Here is a 26,837-nt window from a genome sequence, read left to right as displayed (position 1 = left end):
GGAACGAAAAGATAGTACAATAGCTTATATGGGTAATAATTTGTCTGGAATTTACACTTTATAGTTTTCAGAATATAGTGAAAATTGATATAGTAAACTGCATTTTCTATGAATCCCAGACATCATCCTAAATCCTCAGAGTAATGAACTTCAATAATCAATAACTTTTCTCCATCAGAGTGGGCACAGTGAACTCTAATTACAGGCATCACGTTTTTGCTAATCTTATTCTGGTTGTCAACATTGTAGTTAGAGGGCCTGTGTTGAGAATGGCAATACAAACAATAGAATATATAATAAATAATTTCCACCTGTCGCCCCACAGTGTCTCTGTGAAAATCATCCCTGTTCCTTATTTCATGGTTATGAACCTGATTATTTAATGTTGAAAATTCCTGCTGAGTTTTCAGAAAGCATACACATTCATAGATGTATATGGTAGAAAGAGTCATTATTTTAAATTCTTTAAATATTTCCCTGCATGACACTCTGCCGAGAACCCCTTTAATTATACTAATAGCCCTTTCTTGAAGTTTGAAAGCTTGCTTTGTCATACCTGTATTTTCCCAGAAGGACACCATGTCCAAGCAAAGTGTTCATGTAAGCATAATAGACACACAGCAATGATTCAGTGTTGCAACATTCCGGAAGCATTCTTATCACATAGCAGCCTTTACTAAATTTTTTACTCAAAACTTCTAGATGCTTTTACCATCTTAAGTGCTCATCCACCCATATACCGAGGTATTTTGTGAATGGAGCTTGTGCAATAACATAGTTCCCTAACTCAGCTTTTACTCTTCTTCTAGCCTCACTTTTAATAAGACTGAAATTCATCAATACCGTTTTATCCTTATTTATGATCAAAGCATTATCGCTAAACCATTTTACTGTCTCATTTATTGTCCTAGAGACACTCTGCTGTAGATTATCCTCCGTGTATCCTTTTATAAAAATGCTAGTGTCATTAGCGAACGCCACCATTTCTGCGACTGTCAGATGGTTTGGCAAATCATTAATGTACACCAAGAAGAACAGAGGGCCTAACACAAAGTCCTGGGGCACTCCATAGCTAGTTTTTTTTTTTTTAATCTGAAAGATACACTTTGCCTTCATGACATATTTGTACTTTCTGTTGTCTACCAGGGAGATAAGACTTGAACCATTTGAAGGCAAGTCCCCGGACCCCATAAAATTCTAGTTTCATAAGCAATAAGTCATGTCTGGAATTCCGTCAATAGCACAAGACATTTTATTTTTTAGTTTAGTAATAGCATTTGTAACTTCAAATTGTTACCAGGTAAAGAAACATTGTCTTTTCACAAGTTGGTACTTTTATGGTTTTGTTGTTTGAATTTCTCAGACTTTTAATTAGGTTTGGTGTTATGTTCACATATTGTTCATTGAATACATTGAATACATTGAGCATCTTCTATCACTTTGCCCTCAATTTTAATTTTGAAATTATGGGTCTTGGTTTTACATTGTCCTAAGCTATTGTTTATAAACTTCCAAATCGATTTTGATTTATTGCTTCCCTTATTAATGTATGAATCATTGCTTAGCCTTTTTGCTGCCTGTAAAACTTTCCTATATTTCCTATAGTATGGTTTATATTGTTGTATTTATTTTAGCATGTTTGCTTAGTTTTCTAAGGGTGGTTGATGATTTTTTTTATGCCCTTCTGTTACTCATGTGGTTGTCTTCTCACTGACTTTAATTCTTTATAACAGGAATGCTACATTGTATCAATATTTATAATCAGTGAGAAAACTGTCATACTTTTTGTCTGCATCATCAGTATGTTCTATGCCCCACTGCACCCTTTTTAGCATACTATTAATTACCCTTATGTTGTTTGCATTAATAAGTCTTCTTTGTACATACTTTTCAGTGGCTGTGCATTTCTTATTGTTCTCATTCCTTACCATCATTTTTAAAGTCATATGGTCAGAAAAGCCTGTATCTGTTACTTCAACATTGTACTCACAGCTTTGTTTGTTGGTAAATATCTGATCAAGTGTTGTTTCAGACCCATCCCCATATCTGGTAATTTCTTGCACCGCAGGCTATATGTTATATGTGTTAAACAGATTTAATAATAGTACCTTGTTATTATCACTTTTGTTAAAGTTAATGTTAAAGTCACCAAGAACTATTATGCATTTTGACCTGCCTCTCAATTCATTTAAAAGATCATCCATATAATATCAGAATTGGGTAAAGTCACCTGATGGGGACCTATAGATGTAAGCAATAATAGTCTGACAGTCTGTATGTTCACAAATACAACATTCAAAATCTTTTTCTGTGCAGTTCACCTTGCTAAGTTTCATCTCCTTAGATTTAACATTACTTCTAACAGAGATGCATACACGTCCACATTTATAAGTTTCCCTGCAAAAGCTACTTATTCAATCAAAGTCTAGTATATTTGCTGCACAAACCTGAGTGTCCCGAAGACATTGCTCACTGATACACAGCACAGAAACCTCCTTAAGATTACAGTTTAAAATTAATTCCAGATCACACATTTTGTTGCCTAGTCCTTTTGCATTCTGATACAGCAAAGTCAAGCCACCTAGCTTTGGTGCACAGCTCACCTTATTGTCCCCTTCCGGTTTTGACCAAGTCTGACACATTTCAGGCTAGGTCAGCCTTATACTTTTCCCTGATCTGGTTCTGAGTTTTGAGACATATATTCCAAATTGCTGATACAAGATAATTGGTTATTTATCATACTAAGTATTTTTTGTGCCAGCAGTGTCTTTCCTATTCCACTTTGGCCTTGATCATGTTTTGTATGACAAGTTCTCGAGCAGTTACAATTATCAGAGGGTTCATGGTTACAACTGATGCATTCCTTAATATCTAAAAGCAATAAATTTTTAAACTGTTTGCAAATTGTTTCAAAATATTTGTTAGCTTTGGTTATTTCTCTGTTTACACATGATGTTTCAGTTAAATCGTACCGATGGGGTATTTTAAATAGTATAACATCTGTGTTTGTAAGCTGTTGTTGCTGCAGCTGTTTCATTTTGGTATACATCATTGGAATCACCTATAAGAACTGCAAAGTCACTCCTACACGAATTACTGAAATCATCAGTGTTGGTGAGGATCTGGTTGAATCTTCCTCCAGGTTTATGCCTTCAATTTTAATGTTTTTTTGAGTTGTCAGGATCTTCGTTTTTGTAGCCATCCCTCTTCCAAAACCATCATAGTAGATTCTGATGTGTGTTGTTTTTTCTCTTCATATTTCTTGACTCTGTGCCCCATCTTGTTCTTTATCTGTTTGTTTTATTCAATTTCAAAACAGGTACCATCAAATCTGCGTTGCTGCAAGATTTTTTTCGATGAATTAAATACATCTGCGCTTTTTGTGCCACAATCCATGTTCTACTGCTTCTTGTGTTTATCTTCAGATGTCACTTTGTGAACTTCATTATCTTCAGGTCCATTATAATGGGGTATGTTACATACTTTAGGCCTAATAGATTTCAACCTACGTTCATCACAGTTCCACTTTTTTTTTTATTATCTCGTGTCCCTTTAGTGAGAGATCTACTTATCCACATCGAAAATGAAATATGTTTTCACATTCCATGCACTCAACACCACTTCTCACAGTTTTCTGGAATTTTCGACAATGTTTATTTGTCCTGTCGCCTTTATTTTTACTAGTCAAATTTTCTGTTACCACATCACTGCACAATGGAGATTCGCACTGTTTTTTAAGTTCATCGTTTTTTAGTTTTAACACACGAATTTCATCTAACAGAAACGCTATAATATCGTCTTTAGTGTCTTTGCTATTTACTTTTTCGTGCGTTTCGTCTTTGCAGCAATTCAAACTGTACCAAGTCTTTCGTTTTGAACTTACTTTTGCACATTTATAGTGGTAAACTTTTTCACATTTTAGACTCATTATTCCTTTGTCCGCGCGTTTCTCACAATATCAGTGGGAAGACGTCCCATTTTCTTGCAAATGTTCCGTGTCAGGCGTTGATGCTGCACACACAAGTTCATCTTCGTATTTTTCAGTGTTCGCGCTTCTTCTTTTGTCAACTTTAATAATAATATAGCACACCAGTCAAGTATAATCACAATAAGTACTGATTTTTTCGCACATAATGCACTTTCCATCGTAAGTTTTAATTTTACTTATGGAGCTGTTGCATTCGTCATTTTCATTTGGCGGCAAGACAGACAATCCTTTACTATAACGTAATTGAGCACGTGGGAAGTAGGTTATCTTCTGACATTAGCAGACGACGACACCATCAAAACTTTCTTCCAGACCTTGGCTTGGTCGAGATGTGATGGTCTGATGACGAACTGTGCGGATGCCGCCATTTTAAATGCATTGTGGAATGTTTTGACGTAACGTGACATGACAGCCAATGTGAACTGATCTTGAGACAGGGCTTATTACATGAGAACAAAGTACTTTGTTGGAAACACCATCAAATTCATATAGTTCTGTGCAAATGTAGTGTGTACAGGCAAATCGTTGCATGTGGACTGGCCTAGCATTCAGTGTTTGTTACTGGGCTACGTGAAGGCAAGGACAATTCACACTGACCGTCACATCACATCATGTCCCGTCACGTCAAAATATTATACAATGCATTTCAAATGGCGGTATCCACATTGGCCATCCAATCCCATCACGTCATGTCATTGCAGCATCAAGGTATCGCCAGAAGAAAGTTTTACCGGTTGACGTCATCCATCAGTTCTTGGTCACGTGACCCCAAGCTTATTTCCTCCTATGCGCAGATCTCCATATTTCGTTTCGTTATGGTTTACGTTGTCGGTATCATTTTTTAATGTTCGTTATTTCTTATAAACTGTTTTGTTTCGTTATTTCTTTCGATAAATGTTCTAAGAAATGACGAAAGATTAATTGAAGCAGTGAGGTAGCAGTCTGAATTGTATAACATGAGCCTACATTTATAAAGTGGATTTTTGTACTTACCAGTACCCTATTTAATCTTTACAATGAAATAGATTGCAATATGGCTCCAACTTCAAGTGAAAAAAGTTCTGTGTGTGCAGTCAGATTGATTAGTAGGTGGACTTTAATGTTGTCAGGCATTTGTAGCGTTTCATAAAGAAATGAACTGAAACCTTCAGACACTGGAAGTTGTTTGTTTAAATATGTGTTTGTGCTAGGCTTATTTATTGCTAAGTAGCTCTCTGGATTGTGTGTCAAACAGTTTTCCAAGCAATGATTGTCCAATATTTATGTGATTCCACTAGCAAATTACAGCACAAATAAGGCGCTTGAACTATTAAAAACCAAATACAAGGTGTAAAGAAAACCTTTATGTTCTTGAGGGGAAAGGTATTGAGGGAAACGTGACTACTGCAAACAAATTTGCACTGGACAAGCTACTAAACTTAACCGTAAACAAACTACTGGCACCTCGTAACACTGGGTTTCTTTCAGTAATCCTGGGTATAATTCAACGTGACAAAGTTCAACTTTCTAAAATATAAAATGCAGATTCCTCTTCCTCGAGCTCCTTGTTACTGGGCTACGCGAAGGCAAGGCCAATTCACATTGAACGTCACGTCACAACATGTCCCATCCCTGTGAAACTCCCCTTCACTACGTTTACATGCGACACATATTCCGAAAGAAGAAAACCGAATTTCGGAAACTGTTCTTTGATGTCATGTTTTTGGATGTCAACGTCTGAAACGGATTTCCTTGTCGAGTTAAATATGGCGCCTGGAAAACAGCTGGACGCTGGTATACTTTTTAATATACTTTAATATACTTTCTGATTTAGTCAGCATAATCGCTATTTCTCTTCAATTAGACGAAGTGTAAACATCTCCAGTTTAATATTTCCACTCGTCGTTCACTGTACAAAAAGCGACTCCGTCGATATTAGCTGTAAATTTTTAAAAACAAGACGAAACGTGACATCTCAAAAATGTTTCAAAGCCAGTTGCGTTTATATGGGAGCGAAAATACATTGCGGAATTGGTAAACCAGCAACTATCCAGAAGCATATTTCCTGAATTGGTTTCGAAGTGTTTACATAACCAATGAAAAGTGGAATTGGGAAATTGGTTTACGAAATGCGGTTTTGGGATCCTCAAGTAAAAAGGATGCTTCTGTACCATGTAATTACATTTTTCGAGCCCTCACTCTTTTTTATATTGTTTTACACTTCTGTTTTCCTGCTCTAATATACAACCAGCGAACCATTTGAGTCTAATCAATGTCATATTCTTACAAATGTACACTGCAGCATCAACGTGTATAAGTTACCACGTTGTGTATGTGCACTTCGCACCTAGAAACAGTTGGAAAGCATCTTGCGAAGACCTGAACTACCGCAAAAACAGTTGAGGGAAGCCCTTTGAATTGGGCTCACCGGTCTTGAATTGACTTGAAGGGTCGTGACGTGACGGTCAGTGTGAATACACCTTGACGTGACGGTCCAGTGACGGCCCGCGTGAATTGGCCTTTAAGCTGATGGTCCGTCTAGTATGAATACACAGGGATTTGACCTCGTCGTTTCCTACTGTTCAGTTGACGTCTAGTGTGAACTGAAATTGGATGTCAACGGAAAGGAACGCGATGTCATCGTCAAATAATGCTGTGCTAATAGGAATTTAGCGTTCAAATCATAATCGTCGAACGTTTTTTCCCGCGAATCCTTGCATTTTTCCCTTTACGGTCTCTTTGAATATTACCATTTGGAATTTATTAGGGAATGTTTTGACGTTTCGTTCTGTGGAATCATATAAGAATCGACCTGAATTCTACCTATCGATATACATTTACAACGCAAGACAGTAGTAGGCGGATGTCGAGAGAGAAAAAAGGCAATGTAAACAAAAATATGTCATTAGCAGGGTCAGTGTAAAAGTTGAGTCCAACATTTATTGTCAGTTCTTGTTGGGTTACGGAGAAGTGGAGTATAAGATCTTTCAACAATGAAGGACATTTTTTCTGTTTTTATTTTATGTTCCGTGTGCCCACGTAGATAGCTGTCAATTGAAATGAATGAAGTATATTGAGAAATAGGCCTAATTGACAATGTGAGTTCTGAATTAATTTTGTACAATTTTTTCTGTTGTAGAATATAGGTTGTTAAAGCATATAAAATTACATTGCAAAATTAATACTATTAGCGAACATAAATTGTTGAAGTCTATAAAAATTAAATTGCAATATTTGTAATGTTTGCGGACGTTCCTCATTTTTAATATCACTGAACCCGCCGCGTATTGATACTATGCCGACGACTGGTTATTTACATGCATCGTATTGCTCCCGTGTGTACCACTCTTCGAAGTTGCGGAATGTCATGATTGTAACACCAGTTTCAGATAAATAAAAGTTTATGGTTGTGAGCAGGAAAGGTCCATTATCAGAACTAAAATGTTTGTGCCACAATATCAGGGGGAAGAAAATAAAGCCTTGGCGAAAGAAAACCGCGGTTTTCATCCTCACCTTTGGCACACTAATTACCCGGAATCTATTCATGCAGCATTATTTACTAATAGGTATGATACCACAGTGAATCACATACATTCGCTAATAATTGTTATAAGTTGTGAAAGATTGCGGTTGCATATTGAGGAACAGCAGCCATCGGAAAATGTGGACCAGCTGAACACAAGTCAGGCTCAGTCCAGCTCCCCATATTTTTCTCTGACAGCCAATAGTGTGGAATGAAGATTTTGCTTTGTTTTACTGAAGGAAAAAATATTATGAAGTTTTGAAGGTTTCTGTAGTATTGCATCCCTCATTGTCTGCTGCGTTGTTAGCTCCAGTCCCGAATAAAACTGTCACAAAGATTAAGAATGTAACACAGGCTCCATGTGATACATTTAAAAACATCACGTGCATCTGCCTGTGCATTTTGGATTCTGTCACCAAAGGAATATCAAGTAACAAGCAGCTGTCCAGAAGCTTCCATTGAATGGAAGTTATATGTCCCCATAAGAAGCAACATGCCATTCTCCAGTGCAAGAAAGAAACAGCCAAAGAAAATCCTGTACTAATGAGATAATTCTAAAAAATATGCTGCAGACGAGTGGGAGCTTCATGCGCAGATTGTAATCTTATTTTAGTGTTTCCAGGAGATGTGATTTAAATATACTGACACAGTTGTGCTAAAGTACTTTCAATCTGAATCTCTTATTCCTCCTGGGAGAATTAAGCACATATAAAGTGCCGTGAGTACTGTGCCAATGCTTGTGCCTGAAGTCAGATTACAAAGCTCTTGAAATAGTAGGCCAACAATGCATTCCAGTACTCCAGTGGGGCCCTTTTGTCTTTGACCTACTCTTCTGCCCTTATGTTGCCGTCAATTTCAGTGGGACTTTGGTAGTGTTTTGCATCCATTGATTGCTTCCTAATACGGACGTGAAATTAATGCCATCCAAACAGGCTGTGAAGGCCCGATGGTACCGACTGCCTGCTGTGTTGTCCTCAGCCCTTATGTGTCACTGAATGTGGATACAGGGGGCATGGTACATGGTCAGCACACCGCTCTCTCCGCCGTAGTCAGTTTTTGTAACCATTGCCACCACTTCTCTATCAAGTAGCCTCTCTATTGGCCTCACAAGGGCTGAGTGCACCCCACTAGCTAACTGCATTCAGCAGACTTGGATAGTGACCCACCCAAGTGCATTACTGATATGCTTTACCAAATCATTAAATTAACATTTCCAAAACCGTTGTCAGCTTAGAAGAGAAATTGTCCGTTTGTGTATCAAGGAATGTTGCATTGCCTGTGAGAGGCTTTTGTATGTTGAGATGTAGAATATCAGCAGAAAACCTATCAACCTTTCATGAAGCTACAGCAAAATGAAGGGAAGATAATGGCAGCGGTTCATGAATTAAGTCAGGTCCCACCTCACCCACCACCACCACCACGACGACTCTCCCTCAAAACATCATTTGGGAGTAGTGGTTCAGAAGAGTCTATAGCAGCAGCATATCAATGCAGATTACTGTTGTACTCAAAGGAGGACTAATTTTAACCTTTCTTGGTGAAGCAGCATTGCAAATACCAGATAATTTTTTGTCATGCAGCCTCTGACAGTGCACAAGATCCCATTTTATGGTGTCATAAACGCAACATTGGGGATGAATGATTGGAATGCAGCTCCATCGGTCCAGAATTGTACAACTGTCCATTTTCTAAGAGAGGATTAGAACTTTGTACTAGAGCCTAATTAAACAATTCCAGGCTGGACATTGCTCGGTATAGTATGTTGCAATTATCTACAAATAAAATCCACGCAGATTCTTACTGATTATAAAAAAAAAAAAAATGACGTTAGGGGAATTGTCCTGATCCTTCATGAGAGGCTATTATAAACATTTTCTAGGTATATGGAAGATTCCTTCATTTCTGAAATGAAATGGTGAATTGTGTGTATAATTTCAGAGGCTGTAAATATCACAGATGGGTCATTCCATGTCAATTCAACCACAATTTTGGTAAACATTTCTGGAATACAGTGATCAATTAATTGTTATATTTAGATTAAAGTTCAGTCTTGATCAAGACTGAACTTTAATCTAAATATATCAATTCAACCAATTTGAGAAAATGTTCGCACCGATAGTCTCCGATTTGGCTGAAATTTAGCACACCAATGCTACCAAGTGTGGAACACTCATGTACAAAATTTTGAGTTCCCCTACCAATTAGTTCCAGAATTATGGCTTGTGAAATTGCAACCCACATCTGGCAATCTATCTTCAGACCCAACTTAAGGTCTTAATAACTTTGGAACTATTCTGCAAAGTCCAGTGAAATTTTTACAACCCAGTAACATCCACTTAGAGAACACACTCCATGAATCAAAACACCAACAACGTATTTCTGAGGCAAAATAAAAATTTCAGAATGTGATTAAAAAAATGTACTACGTTAAAAGGTACATATTGTAGGTGCCCTCTGGACCAAATATAATTCACTCAAAAAGGGTACAAATTTTTTTGTGGTAAGCTTAATGTGGCCTAAACGCACACAGAACTCACCATGCCCATATCAGTCACACAAACAGAGTTACATGCACACAAAACTACAAAAATTTGAAAAAGTACCTGAAAAACATGGATTTTCGAAGTGTGTCAGCACAAAAGGGACAAGTGGTATCCAAGCCAAATTCACACACTGCATAAGTAGACCATAATATATTATGTGGCAAAATTTCAACTTGTTATTGCAAGGCATTTGTGTACAATAAAAGTTGACAGAGATGTATTTGGTTATGTTTCTTTTAACACGATTTAGCAAGCAATAGTGATGATGCAGACAGCTTGTTTCAGATAAAGCTGCAGCAATTGTTGGGAACCATTAGGCAACAGAAAGTTAAACAATGGTAGTTTTCAGGGTCAGAATGAGTCATTGTTGGGCAGGAACAACAAAGGAAACAAGCAACAATTACAGGTTACTCATGTTTTTAAGATTCTAGTTCAGACTGGTCAGTACTGTCATGGAAAGTCAGTTTGGAGCCAGAAGAGTGTACTAGTGGTGCTTTTGTGCAAACAAGTTGCAGTATTGGTAGAGCACAAGCATCTGAATGTCATAAAACAACATATGGAACAAAATGTGGCATTCGCTTTGTACTGTATGATCTGGATGAATCAGACCAAGATTTGTTGCTATGGAGATCCGGGATACACCCTGTGGGCACAAGAAGCACAGTTCCAGGAAACTTTAGCATTTGTTTTATCATATGAAAGTGTTTCTGGATAAGTATTCTTTCCTACAAAGAAGTTGTTTTGATCCATTTCGGATTCATAAGAAGACAGTGAAGTGTAGCCTCAGAGAAATTGATATAAAATCAGTATTGAAAGTGAATTGGTGCATGGGACTTAGCATGAAACCAGGACAAAAGTTATGTTCCAGGTGTGTTACACTGCTAAAAAATGAAGAATATTCTGATAATTTATATGACAGTGATGAAGAGTATCAGCCAGCTTCAACCACAGCGGATGAGCAATTAAATACACTGCTCTTGGTTTGTCTCCCATGAAGACACACAAAGATGGGAAAAAGAGACAGGCCCAACTATGGTAGAAGAAAACTACAAGAAGCTCTAATGGAATTAAAACACAAAATAGCTGACACACTAATGGTGGAAGAGGAAGAACTATCTGCTCCAAAGGAACAGAAATAATGCCAGAAATGCTCTGATTTGGACAAAATTGTGCATGATTTGGAAGAAAAATGTGCCATATCCACACGCCAGAAAAAAGTAGCTATCCTTACCCTTGCACCTTCCAGCTGGTCTATTGACTGCACTGCAGAGGAATTCAATGTTTCCACATATATGGTAAAGCAAGTTAGGAAAATAAAAGCACCCAAGGAATGCTTCCACAGCTTCAGCAGGCTCAGGGTAAGCAATTGAGTTCAGAGATAAAGGTGCTAGTGTCGGAGTTTTATGAAAGTAAAGACTACAGCCGAATAATGCCTGGAAAAAAAGACTATGTAACAGTGAAAATGGGAAATGTACGGGTACAGATGCAAAAAAGACTGTTGCTATGCAACATATCAGAACTACATGTATAATTCAAGGAAAGTATCCCAATACCAAAGTAGGTTTATCATCTTTTTTCAATCTTCGGCGAAAATGGGTTGTGCCTGTAAGTGCAAGGGGCACACACAATCTTTGTGTAGGTGAGACCCATCAAAATGCTAAGCTGATGTTTGCTGCTATAAAGGATTCTAGTCTGGATTACAAAGGCTGCTAGTGTGTGACATCAGTTCCTACCAGTGCATGATACACAGGTGTGAAAAGTGCCCTGGTAAGGCAAATCTTGCAGAACACATGAATAACAACCTGTATTGTGAACTCCTTATGGATGACGATGAACTTGTTTCTTATAAACAATGGACACACATGGATTGCACAAGTCTTGAAACAAAGCAAAGTACAGCGAAAGATTTTGTTGAAATGTGTTGTCAAAAAAGGGACAAACTGACCACACACAGCTTCACAGCAACAGCACAATTGGCTGATCTCCAGTTTTGTAAGGGTAATTTGAAACAAGATGAAATTATAGTAATACTACACTTTTATGAAAATTATGCATTTATAGTTCTAGAGGTGAATCAGGTGATGTGTCTGTCATGAACCTGTGCATTTTTAGTGACTGTTTAATTCATGATGCCATTGCAGTTCATGCCCACATTCGTACTGTCATGGCATATGTGAAAAACAAGCTGCCTCACATACATGTTGCTGAATACTTCGGTGATGGGGCAGCTAGTCAGTACAAAAACTGTAAAAATCTCAAAACGTTATGCATGCATTACTATGATTTTCAGATTCACGCAGATTTTAATTTTTTTGCAACAAGTCATGGTAAAAATATATATGATGGTATTGGTGCTACCATTAAGCACATGGCATCACGAGCTAGTCTGCAGCACCCTACAGAAGGTCACATTCTAACACCTCTTCGATTATTTACCTGGGTACAGAAAAATATCTCTGGCATGCAATCATTCTATGTTCCAAAAGATGAGGTGAAATCAGTCGAAGAGTTGCTAAAAAGCAGACTAGAACACGTTAAAACTGTTGCAGGCACAAGGAGCCATCATCACTTCTCTCCAGTGGACTCAGACAATGTGCAGTTGAGCAGACTGTCCGGTTATAACTATAGGTTCATGCGCAACATGTGTCTCCACAGTGTGTCTGACTCGGGATTCAGAAGCAGCAACATACAACCAGGTTGCTATGTTATTGCTGTTAGGATGTGTTGCAGAGTGCTGTGAAGCAGAAGGTGATGTATTTGTGAACTTCATGGCACCTGCAGGACCAGCAAGATCATTTCATTGGCCACGTTTGACAGACAGGTGTTGGATTCCTTTTGAACATATTCTTATGACAGTTCCAGTTCCTACCACAGTGTCAGGAAGACAGTACAATTTGCCACTCATTGTACAGAGTACAGAAGCTAAAGTGTGGGAGAACTTCTGTTCGAAGCACAATCGACTGGTTTTTAGCAGTTAAGGTGCAGTAAACATTAATGATAGGTTGTGTTAATCTGTCTTTTTGCTTAGTGATTAAACAGCTGTCAGAGAGGGTAAGAAGAGGCAGAACAGTTTACGATATGTTTTTACAAAATTGTGTTGTGGAACAATGGCCACACCACCAAATACATCTGTCAACTTCCATTGTACACAAATGTTTTGCAATAACATGCTGAAATTTTGAGATATGTAAGTATGGTCTACTTATGCAGTGTGTGAATTTGGCTTGGATACCACTTGTCCCTTTTGTGCTGCCACACTTCGAAAATCCATGTTTGTCAGGTAATTTTTCAAATTTTTGTATTTTCGTCTGCATGTAACTCAGTTTTTGCGACTGATATGGGCATGATGAGTTCTGTGTGTATTTAGGCCACATTAAGCTTACCACAAAAAATTTATACCCTTTTTGAGTGAATTATATTTGGCATAGAGGGCACCTACAATATGTACCTTTTAACGTATTACATTTTTTTAATCACATTTTGGAATTTTTTTTTTGCCTCAGAAATACGTTGTTGGTGTTTTGATTCATGGAGTGTGTTCTCTAAGTGGATGTTACTGGGTTGTAAAAATTTCACTGGACTGTGTGGAATAGTTCCGAAGTTATAAGACCTGAAGTTGGGTCTGAAGATAGATTGCCAGATGTGGGTTGCAATTTCTGGGTCATGCCACCTTCTTTCACAAGTCATAATTCTGGAACTAATTGGCAGGGGAAACTAATACTTTGTACATGAGTGTTCCACACATGGTAGAATTAGTGTACTGAATTTCAGTCAAATCTGAGACTATGAGCTGGAGCCCCGGTTGAACTGACATGGGATGACCCAGATGTTTTCTTCAATTGAAAAAGCTTATTATATAGCTTGGAGAGAAAACGCCCTGAGTCAGCTTTACATGTAAGTTGTATGTGTAAAACTGAACTAGCATTTTAAAAATATTTCCGTTCTAAGTGATTCTTCTGTTGCAGATAAGGAATTTTCTTTCAGATAAATATATTGAAGAGAATGGTGTTCCTCAGGGAAATATTGTAAGTGTAACTCTTATTTTAAAAAAGACTGTGATTCCTACAATGAAGATCCCATAAATCACTATTTGTAAATAATTTTTCTACATTTTAAGTGTACTCGAGTTTGACCTGTACTGATCAACAGCAGTAGCTGCCATTTTAGAGATAGGAGAAGTGGGTAAAAAATACAAGTTTTAGTTTTTCTTCATAAAGGAAATATACATAAGTATTAATCATTATTGTCAGCTTTGCAACTTATCACAGCCTGCCCCTGCCTTCTTAGCTGAATCAGACATTTCCTTTCATCTATATAGGTCAACCACAGCTGACGACACCAACACCTACAACTACGAAAAATAAAATCAAAACCACACCACCTCAAAAACAATTATTTACCACCAGTGAATTCTGGTGCTGCAAACTAGGTCGGCCACCCCAAAAACACACACACACACACACACACACACACACACACACACACACACACACACACACACACAAAACCAAGAAAACCACAAACTCCCAAACCACCCACTACAAAAATAAAAAACATAGCAGTGTTATATTTCATTGCCATATTCATACTGAACAGCAGAAGCCACACAATAAATCAAATGTGTTACCATACCACAAACAGCAAAGCTCGCTGAAAAAACTTACAATTCTTATGTCCCGAACTACAAACACTGCCAAAGATTTCACACATCCAATACCAAAGCTCAAATGAACGGAATACAACACATTACATTTATGTCACTGGTGGAATCGGATGCTTCCATTTAAGTGTCCAATTATCATAGTTGTAGGTGTTGTTTTTGTGATATCGACAGTTGTAATTGAGCTGTATAGGTCAAGGGAAGTGTCTGATTCCTGTGGATTAATTATTATTTTTTTTTAAAGTAGAATGTTGTATTTTTTATCATTTGGTGTATTTTGGGATTGTAGTGTGTTTTTTTTACTGTTATATTTAGCTTGTCCCCACCCTAAAACCCTAAATTTCCCATGGTTGTCACATTAGTTTGATTGTATTTTTGGAGGGAGACATTTTTGTCTTATTTTCTATGTATATTCGTGTTTGTTGCCATATGTATGTAGTGACGTCATAGGCACCATATTGGAGATGCTGAGAATGGCCATTTCCACCATATTCATGATGTCATGGGTCAAAGCAAATGGGTGGAATCGGGCGCTTATGTAATCCCGCTGAATGGTCTGCATGCCTGAAAGCTGTGAAGAGGAAGCAAATTTGATTACCAATACTGACACAAATTGGGGGAAGGTTGGAATGGTGTATACTCACTCAACCTTATGAGGTTTGTTGAGGAGATGCTTGGAAGATAAACGGCAGCTCCAGTTTGGGGAAAGCTGACATTAATGACTATAAGGGCAATGTGTTTACCACAATCCCGTTCATAGCAATACCCAGTTATGTCTACTTCTGTGTAGAGGTCAATTGACGGTGCATGGTCATCAAGACCTGATTGCTAAGTTATTTAGTTTTTTCCCCAGAGTTGTTTATAGGATTTTCTGCTCTAGATTTTAAAATTTGATAAGGTTCTGAGGACTCATTTTGCATGAGAAACACGTGTTTCAAAGATCTGAGGGAGGAGCACTAAGAACCTTAAAAATCCGTAAGTGCCTCAGTGGTGAAACATTGGGTGCAGATAGCTTCTACGAGTTGCATTTTTTTTTAATAAAACATTTGTTTAGTCCCACTTAGGGTATGGCTGAGTGATTTGCAGGTCTGTTTGACAGAGCTGCATGGAGATGCTGGACACTGCCACCGTGAGAGCAAAGATTGGAACATGCAGCTTACAGGGCAAGCACCATTCCCAGCTTTTGTGCAGAGGCTTTCTGCCAGAAACTTTTCTTTTTTGTGGTTCGATACTTTGCAAAGTGCAATCAACACCAGTCATCACTGTTCATCAAGTTGAACAAATGTTCATTGCTTAGAGAACAACCACATGATTGTTTCTGATCTGGACAAAGGAACGTCCTGACAGTGCATTGGAAATTTAAATGTTTTAAAATCTGGTTCTTAACAAGAATTAGGAAATTTTTTAATTGATGAATTGTAATCTTAGAAGCCTTTTTCTGCTTTTTATATCTTTCAAATAGATGTTTGTTTCTAATTCAGAAGAGCATTTTGACGTAACGGTGCATTTAAACAAGGCCTGAAGGATATTGTGATTTGGTCATTTTTTTTCCTGATCATGTCTTTAAGCTAAATTTACTTCTACATCAGACTCCCCAAGCCACATAATGGCCTGTGAGACTAAGTAATACGTTGTCTGACTCTTCCTGGAAAGTGCTCTCTCAACATTCCAGTAGAAAATCACTCTGTGATGTGCAACGCCTCTGCTGCAACATCTACCAGTGGAGTTTGTTGGGCATCTCAGTACTGCTCTTGCACCAACTAAACTATCACATGATGAAATGTACTGGATCTCTCTCTCTCTCTCTCTCTCTCTCTCTCTCTCTCACACACACACACACACACACACACACACACACACACACACACACACATTAGTACTATCTTGTAAGGACCCCACACAGATGAACAGTACTCAAGAATTGGCCAAACAAGCACCTTATAAGCCACTTCCTTCATGGATGAGTTACATTTCCGTAAGATTCTTCCTGCGAATCTCAATCTGGTGACTGTTTTTCCTACTGTATTTTTATGTAGTCCTTCCACTTAATATTGCTCTGGATAGTTACTCCTGGATATTTTATGGTAGGTACTGTTTCCTCCAGTTTCCCACTAATGATTTAGTTCTACAGCAGTAACTTTTTTTTCCCATGTATGCACAATATGTTACATTTACTTATGTTCAGGGTCATCAATCCTCTGCAGGTCAGCCTGAAAATCAATACTGTCTTCTGACATAGCTACTTTATTATAGAAAACTGCATCTTCATTGAACAGTCTTAAAGAGCATCCAACACTTTCTTCTAGAAAGTAAATAGTAATGGTCCTATCACACTTCCTTGTGGTACCCTAGAAATTACCTTTGCATCTCTAATTTCATTCCATGTTGTGTTCTGCCGGCAGGGAAGTCTTGAATCCAGTCCAAATTTGATCCGATACTCAATGAGCTTTCTTTTCCCCACTAAACGACAGTGTGGGACAGTGTCAGATGCCTCCTGAAGTCGAGGAACATGGCATCAACCTGAGTGCCATTGCCTACAGCACTGTGGTTTTCATAAAGGAACAGAGGAGGCTGAGTTTCGCAAGATCTCTGTCATAATTCTTGAGCGTTCCATAATTGTACAACAGATTGACAGCAACAATATAGGTCAATATTTGTGAGCATCTATCCTGCAGCCATTCTTGAAAACGAGAATGACCTGCATTTCTTTCCAGTCACAAGGTGCCCCTCACTGCTCGAGCTGTCTACGATAAACTGCTGCTAGAAGAGGAGCAATTTCTTTAGCATAATCTTTTTATACTCTTATGAGTATCTCATCTGGCCTTTATGCCTTTCCACTACTAAAAATTTGTACATGCTATTGTATTCCACGATTGTTTATCTCAATATCTGCCATTTTCACATTAGTAGGATGATTGAAAGGCGGAAGACTGGATTCAGTATTTTGCCCTTCTATGTGTGATCTTCTGTTTCAGTGCCCGTATTGTTGTGAGTTAATGAATAGATGATTTCAAACCAGTTACTGATTGTACTTGAGGCCAAAACCTCTTAGCATTTTTACCGAGCGAGGTGGCGCAGTGGCTAGCACACTGGACTCGCATTCGGGAGGATGATGGTTCAATCCCGCATGTGGCCATCCTGATTTAGGTTTTCTGTGATTTCCCTAAATCGCTCCAGGCAAATGCCAGGATGGTTCCTTTGAACCATCCGATGAGACCGATGACCTCACTGTCTGGTCTCCTCTCCCAAAAACCCAACCCAACCCTCTTAGCATTTTTACTCAGATCGGTTGACAAAATTATACTTTTGAGGCCACTGAACACTTCTCTTTATGCTCATGTTCACTTTGTTCAGCTTTTGTTTATCAGCTGAGTTTGGACTTCTCTCGAATCTGAGGTGAAGCTCTTTTTGTTTATGGAGCAATTTTCTAATGCAGCTGTTAAACCACAGTGGGTCTTTCCTGTCCCTTAGGACTTTGCTCAGAACATACTTATCTAAGGCATATTGATCAATGCTTTTGAATTTTTTTTTCCATTTGTGCTCCTCATCTTTGTCATGGATCACTGAATGTTTGGTGCTGACTACTCAGATATTCTGAAAATTGTATCCTATCACTCTTTATTAATTAAAAATATCCTCCTACATGTCTTAACATTCCGTGTAAAACCCTTAATCATAGTTACTATCATAATACCTTCATCTGTGCTAGCTGCTTTGATAAGTCCAGGTCTGTCTGTTGGGGGGGGGGGGGGGGGGGTTTCTAAGACGTTATCTTCGTGAGTTGGTTCTCTAAATATCTGCTCAAAGCACCTGTTACTTCGAGCCCAGTTTACTGGTTTTGATACAGAAATGTCTGTGATTCGCTGACTGTCTTACAAACTGTCATGTGTATGTATCAAGAAGAGAAAATTGTCCAGGGCATTCTCCTTTGTATGCAATGTCTAATGTAGTAGGTATGCATCTGGTGATTACCAGTCTGTATGCCCCTACATACAGTCATTTTTTGGGACTGGTGTACGTGTCAGTGGACAAGAGTTATAAAATTGACTACAAGATTATATTAGATTCAGTTTCTATTCAATAGATCCAAAAATGAGATGATTCTTGTGGGTGTAGATCAAGTCAGAAAGTATAATAACATGAAACATTTGGATATAATACTCACTGATCTGATCATTTTTCAGATTGTAAAAATAGGGGAATACAATACAGTAAACTGGAATTGCTAATATGTACAGAATTAAAACACTGTCAGAATGAAACATAGTTACGCACTTGTAATAAATTTATCATATCCAGACATGTAATCTTGACTTTTGTGATCAAATGCTGTCAAAACTGAAATCTAATAGATATTTTTACTTAAGCTGGTCTAACAGTCCCTGTTAAGATATTCATCTACAGGGTAGAAAGACTTGCATATGAAAAAGTCTTTCAAACTCTGTTTAAAATATGCTTTATCTGAAACCATTTTTTTAATGGCTGCTAGCAATTTATTGAAAATGTGTGTTCGTGAATGTTGGACCCCTTTTTGGACCAAGGTAAGTGATTTCCGGGCTTTATGTAGATTGTTTTTATTCCTAGTATTGATATTACATATTGAGCTATTGGCTGGAAATAGAGACATATTACTTGCAACAAATTTCATTAAGGAATAGATATACTGAGAACCTGTGGTTAGAATACCAAGTTCCTGGAACAGATTTCTACATGATGATCTTGAATTTACACCACAAATGGGTCTTATTACATGCTTTTACAAGCTAAAAACTTTTGCTCGGTTTGACGAGTTACCCCAGAATATGATCCCAAGTGACACAATAGAATGAAAATAAGCTAAGTATGCAAGTTTTTTATATTTATATTTCCTACATCTGACATAATCCTCACTGCAAATATGGACATTTTTTAGGCGCTTCAGCATTTCTGTGGTATACCCTTCCCAACTGAATTTATTATCTGCATGTCTTTGTACATTATACGCATGCTGGAACAAAATCTCTTACAGGTAAGATAGGTAAGACTCAAACCATTTTGCAGCACTTCTGGTGACATCATAATATTCTAATTTATTTAAGAGAACGCTGTGATTCACACAGTCAAAGGTTTTTGGTGGGTCACAGAAAATGCCAGTAGCATCTAATTTGTTATCTAATGAATTAAGTACTTTCTCGCTGTACATGTAAATAGCCTTCTCTATATTGGAACCCTTAACAAACCCAAACTCTGACTTGGATAGTACATTATTTGCAGTCAGATGCTTAAGGAGCTGTGGCTTCAACAGCTGCCACACGTTCCATACCGAGAAGTCCCTTCCGTACAGTCTAGCCACCCGTTTTCGTTGCATCTGCAGTGACAAGGGGTCCCTCTCGAAATATACCAAGGGTCTCAGGGAGGCCTTCATAGAGTGTAATTATCCTCCCGACCTTGTGCAAAAGCAAATCTCCCATGCCTTATCTTTCCAGTCTCCCACCACCTCCCAAAGTCTCACCGTGCGGCCACAGAGGAGCATTCCCCTCATAACTCAGTACCAGCTAGGACTGGAGCAACTGAATTACATTCTCCACTAGGGTTTCAACTACTTCTCGTCATGCCCTGAAATGAGAAATGTCCTGCTCACTATCCTTCCCACCCCTCCCACAGTGGTATTCCACTGTCCACCAAACCTACACAATATATTCGTCCACTCCTACACAACCCCTGCTCCCAATCCCTTACCTCATGTCTCATATAGCAGACCTAGATGCAAGACCTGTCCCACATATCCTCCCACCACCACCACCACCACCTATCCCAGTCCGGTCACAAAACATCACCTATCCCATCAAAGGCAGGGCTACCTGTGAAACCAGTCATGTAATCTATAAGCTAAGCTGCAACCACTGTGCTGCTTTGTATGTGGGCATGACAACCAACAAGATGTCTGTCTGCATGAATGGCCACCGACAAACTGTTGCTGAGCATGCTGCCCAAAACGACATCCTTCATTTCAGTGACTGCTTCACAGCCTGTGCCATGCGGATCCTTCCCACCAACACCAGCTTTTCTGAATTCTGCAGGTGGGAACTCTCCCTGCAGTATATCCTAAGTTCCTGTAACCCTCCTGGCCTCAATATCCGTTAGTCATTTTTCTCAACCATCCAGCCCCTTTCCTGTTCCCATGCCAGCACTACACAGCCCTCATTCCACCAACACACTCAGTCTTTTTACTTCTCTCCTTTTCTAACCCCCCCCCCCCCCAACTCTCCCCTGCCCTCCATCTAACCTCCCGGCTGCACCCAGCTGCCCTACCCTCTCTCCACCTCGTCCTTGCACGCTCCTCACCAGTACTTCACTGTCCCCCACTCCTACTCTTCTATCCCTCCACTTCCCTGCCTCTGCCTCCCCATTGCCCCCCACTCTATTGCCACTCTCTGTTGCTCACAGTGTGGCTTCAGCTGCTGGAGGCTTGCAGCCTTTTGTGTGTGTGTGTGTGTGTGTGTGTGTGTGTGTGTGTGTGTGTGTGTGTGTGTGTGTGTGTGTCGTCTATTTTCGACAAAGGCCTTGTTGGTCGAATGCTAATATTGTGACAGTCTTTTTATTGTGCCTATCTGCGACTTAGCATCTCTGCTATAGGGTATTTAGCAACTTTCCTTTCACATTGAAACCAGTCATGTGATTTACAAGCTAAGCTGCAACCTCTGTGCTGCATTCTATGTAGGCATGAAAACCAACAAGCTGTCTGTCCACATGAACGGCCACCGACAAACTGTGGCCAAGAAACAAGTGGACCACCCTGTTGCTGAACACGCTACCAAACATGATATCCCTCATCTTAATGACTGCTTCACAGTCGGTGCCATATGGATCCTTCCCACCAACACCAGCTTTTCTGAAGTGCGCAGGTGGGAACTTTCCCTGCAATACATCCTACGTTCCTGTAACCCTCCTGGCCTCAACCTTCGTTAGTCACTGTCCTCACCCATGCAGCCCCCTCCCTGTTCCCATTCCAGCACTACACAGCCATCATTTCACCGCCACACCCAGTCTTTTAATTTCTTTTATTTCTCTCCTTTCCGCTACTTACCCCCTCCCCCCTCCACACCTTCTCTCCTGCCCTCTGTCTAAACTGCAATACTTGACAGTCCGCCACTCCCACCATACTATCCCTCCCCCTTCCCACCCCAGCCTCCTCCTTACCCCCACCCACTCGCCACTCCCATCATGCACTGGTGCTGCTGTTCACAGTGTGGTCTCAACTCTCTGAGACTGCAGACGTGTGTGCAAGTTGCGTTTATATATATATATATATATATATATATATATATATATATATATATATATATATATATATATATGTGTGTGTGTGTGTATTGTGTCTCTCACGACTTAGCATCTTCGCTATATGGTGAGTAGCAACTTTCCTTCTCTCGTATTTACACTTCAGTTTATTTGGTTTTTGTCCATCCAGTAATTGTCTTCAACTTTTCTAAAATACAAAATCTCATTAGTTAATTCTATAGTTGCATTGATAATTTGCACTCCTTTCCTCCCAGCATGTTGATTATATATTATATTGAGAGCTTGAGGCTTTTGTCATTTTTGGGTATCGGTACTGCTCACAGACAAACACCACACTGAAAATGTCATTGGACATTCATCTAGTCTATGTGATTTATACCTTTCTTTTTTGGTTATATGTTGTTGGATTTTACTGTAGTCATCTGAACTAAGAGAAGGGCTGATGATTTCATAATTAGTTAATAGGTTTAAATTTTGTTTTTAGAGTTTGATCAAGATGGTTGAAGCTGGACTGATGTTTGAAGATAATTTGGATGACCATCTTGAACAAAATCTCCAGGCAGATGTTGTTCAAGAAGTGCTCAAAACTGGAACTGACCTCCGGCAGTATTCAAAACAGATTGAAAGGAAGTTGAAAGACGCTGAAAACAAATCAATTCAGGATTATATAAAAGAGAGTCAGAACATTGCTAGTCTTCATAATCAAATATCAGCATGTGATAATATATTAGAGGTAAGTCCACTTTGCTGTATCCTGCAACTAATACTACAAAAATACATGAATGTTGTGACATGCTGACAAGAGTTAGGTTACGTTTAGTCATATGGATAAAAAGGAATATTCAGTATGAGTTGTTTGTCGGCTTTGACCAGTGACACAGGAAACGTGACAAATGCCATAAACAGCATGGCAACTGTAACATGATATCTGTGGTGATTTTTTATTTTTATTCCCCCCCCTCCCAAGTGGTCTAAGCTACAGACCAGTCAACCATTTGACGGCACAACAGCCATTAACAATGTTGATGACGCGTATCAAATATTCCTCTTGACCCAGTCATGTTTGTATGGGGCAGTCACGGCCAAACTATAATGTTAAGAAACCTGAGGCAACATAATATAGTGGAATATCTATGTTGTTACAATGAATTTCAAACTGCGCAAATTATAGAGAAACCCACATGACATATTTATTTAAAATGTTTGCAGATAATAAGTAACAATTGGAGTAGTGCGAGGTTGTCTATAAAATAAAGTTGTTCACTGTTACATAGAATGGGCATTATGACTCAGTGCTTGCAATAACTGACAGAAAGACTGGGTTGGGAAGATAATTTTGTAGAAAGTGTTTCTATTCAAACATTTATCCCATGAAAAAAGCTCAAAATGCTCACCTAGTATGAAAATCGTGGCACATATTGCCTCAGTTAGTTTTTGGTACTCCTCTTGAAAATTTGTTATAAATTTGAAAACTCTTAATGTTTTGACCTACAGGATTCATAGACTTTAATTCGTTTGAGTATATCATGAGTTAATACATTGCTCTGCAAACCTTAACAATGTGATAGATAAAGTAATATAACATACACTCCTGGAAATTGAAATAAGAACACCGTGAATTCATTGTCCCAGGAAGGGGAAACTTTATTGACACATTCCTGGGGTCAGATACATCACATGATCACACTGACAGAACCACAGGCACATAGACACAGGCAACAGAGCATGCACAATGTCGGCACTAGTACAGTGTATATCCACCTTTCGCAGCAATGCAGGCTGCTATTCTCCCATGGAGACGATCGTAGAGATGCTGGATGTAGTCCTGTGGAACGGCTTGCCATGCCATTTCCACCTGGCGCCTCAGTTGGACCAGCGTTCGTGCCGGACGTGCAGACCGCGTGAGACGACGCTTCATCCAGTCCCAAACATGCTCAATGGGGGACAGATCCGGAGATCTTGCTGGCCAGGGTAGTTGACTTACACCTTCTAGAGCACGTTGGGTGGCACGGGATACATGCGGACGTGCATTGTCCTGTTGTAACAGCAAGTTCCCTTGCCGGTCTAGGAATGGTAGAACGATGGGTTCGATGACGGTTTGGATGTACCGTGCACTATTTAGTGTCCCCTCGACGATCACCAGTGGTGTACGGCCAGTGTAGGAGATCGCTCCCCACACCATGATGCCGGGTGTTGGCCCTGTGTGCCTCAGTCGTATGCAGTCCTGATTGTGGCGCTCACCTGCATGGTGCCAAACACGCATACGACCATCATTGGCACCAAGGCAGAAGCGACTCTCATCGCTGAAGACGACACGTCTCCATTCGTCCCTCCATCCACGCCTGTCGCGACACCACTGGAGGCGGGCTGCACGATGTTGGGGCGTGAGCGGAAGACGGCCTAACGGTGTGCGGGACCGTAGCCCAGCTTCATGGAGACAGTTGCGAATGGTCCTCGCCGATACCCCAGGAGCAACAGTGTCCCTAATTTGCTGGGAAGTGGCGGTGCGGTCCCCTACGGCACCGCGTAGGATCCTATGGTCTCGGCGTGCATCCGTGCGTCGCTGCGGTCCGGTCCCAGGTCGACGGGCACGTGCACCTTCTGCCGACCACTGGCGACAACATCGATGTACTGTGGAGACCTCACGCCCCACGTGTTGAGCAATTCGGCGGTACGTCCACCCGGCCTCCCGCATGCCCACTATACGCCCTTGCTCAAAGTCCGTCAACTGCACATACGGTTCACATCCACGCTGTCGCGGCATGCTACCAGTGTTAAAGACTGCGATGGAGCTCCGTATGCCACGGCAAACTGGCTGACACTGACGGCGGCGGTGCACAAATGCTGCGCAGCTAGCGCCATTCGACGGCCAACACCGCGGTTCCTGGTGTGTCCGCTGTGCCGTGCGTGTGATCATTGCTTGTACAGCCCTCTCGCAGTGTCCGGAGCAAGTATGGTGGGTCTGACACACCGGTGTCAATGTGTTCTTTTTTCCATTTCCAGGAGTGTATTAACAACTCAGTAGAAATGAGTGAAAGGACAAGATAGATAAAGTAATAAAACATATTAACAACTCAATGGAAAAGATTGAAAGTGCAGAAATATGTTGCCAGAGATATCCCAGTTAGGCATGGAAAACCAGGCATCACTTGGTGTGAAGGTAGTGTGACTATAGCACCAGATGGGACTGCTCCCACAACACAAGGCTGTTGAAGAAATGGGAAAAGACAATGTGTGTCAGTGAGCAGTTACAATACACTGTGGTGGTGTTCTTTACAACATAACTTGGAGGCAACATTTGGATATCTTCATGTGAGGAAGGATCAACAGGAAAATGGAAAAAGGACGAAGTGTGATGACTGTAGCCCAAGAGCATTGTTACACGTGTGGGGAGCATTCAGAACTTCAGGCACTGCTCCCCGAAGAAGAGGAGGTAGTCGATCAGCGTCAACTACAGGAACAGATGGCCACTACATTGTTCAACCCAGGTATAAAGGGACCCACATGAAACAGAGGGTGCAGTTAACAGGACTGCAATGCACACAATCTCGTGCTTCACAGTAGCAAAGCAACTGCATGGGGGTGGTCTCTTTGCTGGACAACTGCTATGTTGTTTTCTGTTAACACCTGCACAGTTGGTCACACTATTTACAACAGTGCCAAGAGCATAGGGGCCAGCCCTATGAGATGTGGGGTCACTTGTGTTTCTCAGATGAAAGCAGAATAACTCTGAGTAGCGACTCTGAATACACATTCGTATGGCAAGAGGTGGATCCGAGAATGTTGTCAAACTTGAGATTTCTTTTGTGGTCCAGGTGTTGTGGTGTGAGGCATAATGTTGCATGGGCTTACTGACCTCAAAATCTTTGAACACTTGACTCTTAATGGTCGATGCTATTGTGATACTGTACTCCTTCCCCATGTGTGTCTTTTCAAGGGTGCATTCAGCCCTGACTTTTTTTGGGGGTAACAGTGTGTGACCTTGTTGAATGGCGCATGTGGAGAAGCTCTTGGAACTATAGGATATTTGGCGAATGAGTTGGCCTGCCAGACCCCCCCCCCCCCCCCCTCCACGCCCTCCCCGACTTAAATCCCATTGAGCATGTGTGGGATGCTTTGGGGAGACATATTACAGCAAGTCCATCCACATGCACTAACGACCACCCAGCAGTCATAAACCACACTGGTAGGGGAATGGAACTTCCTTCCACACAAAATTCTTCTAAACTTTGTTGCCAGCTTGGAAGCATGTTGCAGAGCATGCATTGCTGTCCATGGTGATCACACATATTATTAAGAACTATGTCACTTCTTGTGTAGTGGCCAGGAGATCATCGTGAAGTACAGTGAGTTATGTGTGATTATTATCTTTGAATGAAAGTCTTATTTCTGTTTGTCTCTGTGTGTGTTTATTTCACTTACCTTCCGTACTATACCGTAGCAATTCTTTCTACGTACGGTCCATGTTTCATCGATCCATGTTACTTGGCCTTGACACATCATCCAAAAGTTGTTTTGTCATTAAGTTGTGCACAGCAGTGTAGTTTACATAAAGCCTGTAACTTTCATTGTTAAAAGCTCATCAAATAACTGTGAAGAAATGTCTGTTATTCTGGGTGTTACCAGAACTATTGAGAATATGAATCAAGTACTGTAAAGAAGTTCAACAGCTGTAGTGGGAATCATGATACACAGTGTGAACTGAAACAAAATTAATTGTTAGGAAATCCAGGGTAGTATCAAAAAATACAGTATACAGTTCGAGTGGAGATAATGATACGGTACATACTTTTCAATATATGTACTTTGCAGTAGTCAATTGAAAAGGATTTGATGAGAACAACTTATATTTATACATTCCAG

At 39.9% G+C, this 26,837-nt stretch overlaps 1 protein-coding gene across 2 annotated transcripts in view; it reads left to right on the top strand.

Annotated features, from left to right (window-relative positions):
* Window positions 1–6,827: 6,827 nt before the first annotated feature.
* The window catches only part of LOC126262376 (vacuolar protein sorting-associated protein 52 homolog), a 109,255-nt gene continuing 89,245 nt past the window's right edge, over window positions 6,828–26,837 (top strand). The window contains exons 1-2 of one of the 2 annotated variants that reach the window (XM_049958972.1): window positions 6,828–7,065; window positions 22,459–22,707. In XM_049958972.1, coding sequence (XP_049814929.1) covers window positions 22,471–22,707 — 237 coding nt within the window. In that variant the 5' untranslated portion in view covers window positions 6,828–7,065; window positions 22,459–22,470. The remainder of the gene's footprint in view (window positions 7,066–22,458; window positions 22,708–26,837) is intronic. The other variant, XM_049958973.1, reaches the window with a different exon arrangement.

This window comes from Schistocerca nitens, chromosome 6 (genome assembly GCF_023898315.1).
Source record: "Schistocerca nitens isolate TAMUIC-IGC-003100 chromosome 6, iqSchNite1.1, whole genome shotgun sequence".
NCBI lineage: Eukaryota > Metazoa > Arthropoda > Insecta > Orthoptera > Acrididae > Schistocerca > Schistocerca nitens.
This window is presented reverse-complemented; position numbering and strand designations above follow the sequence as displayed.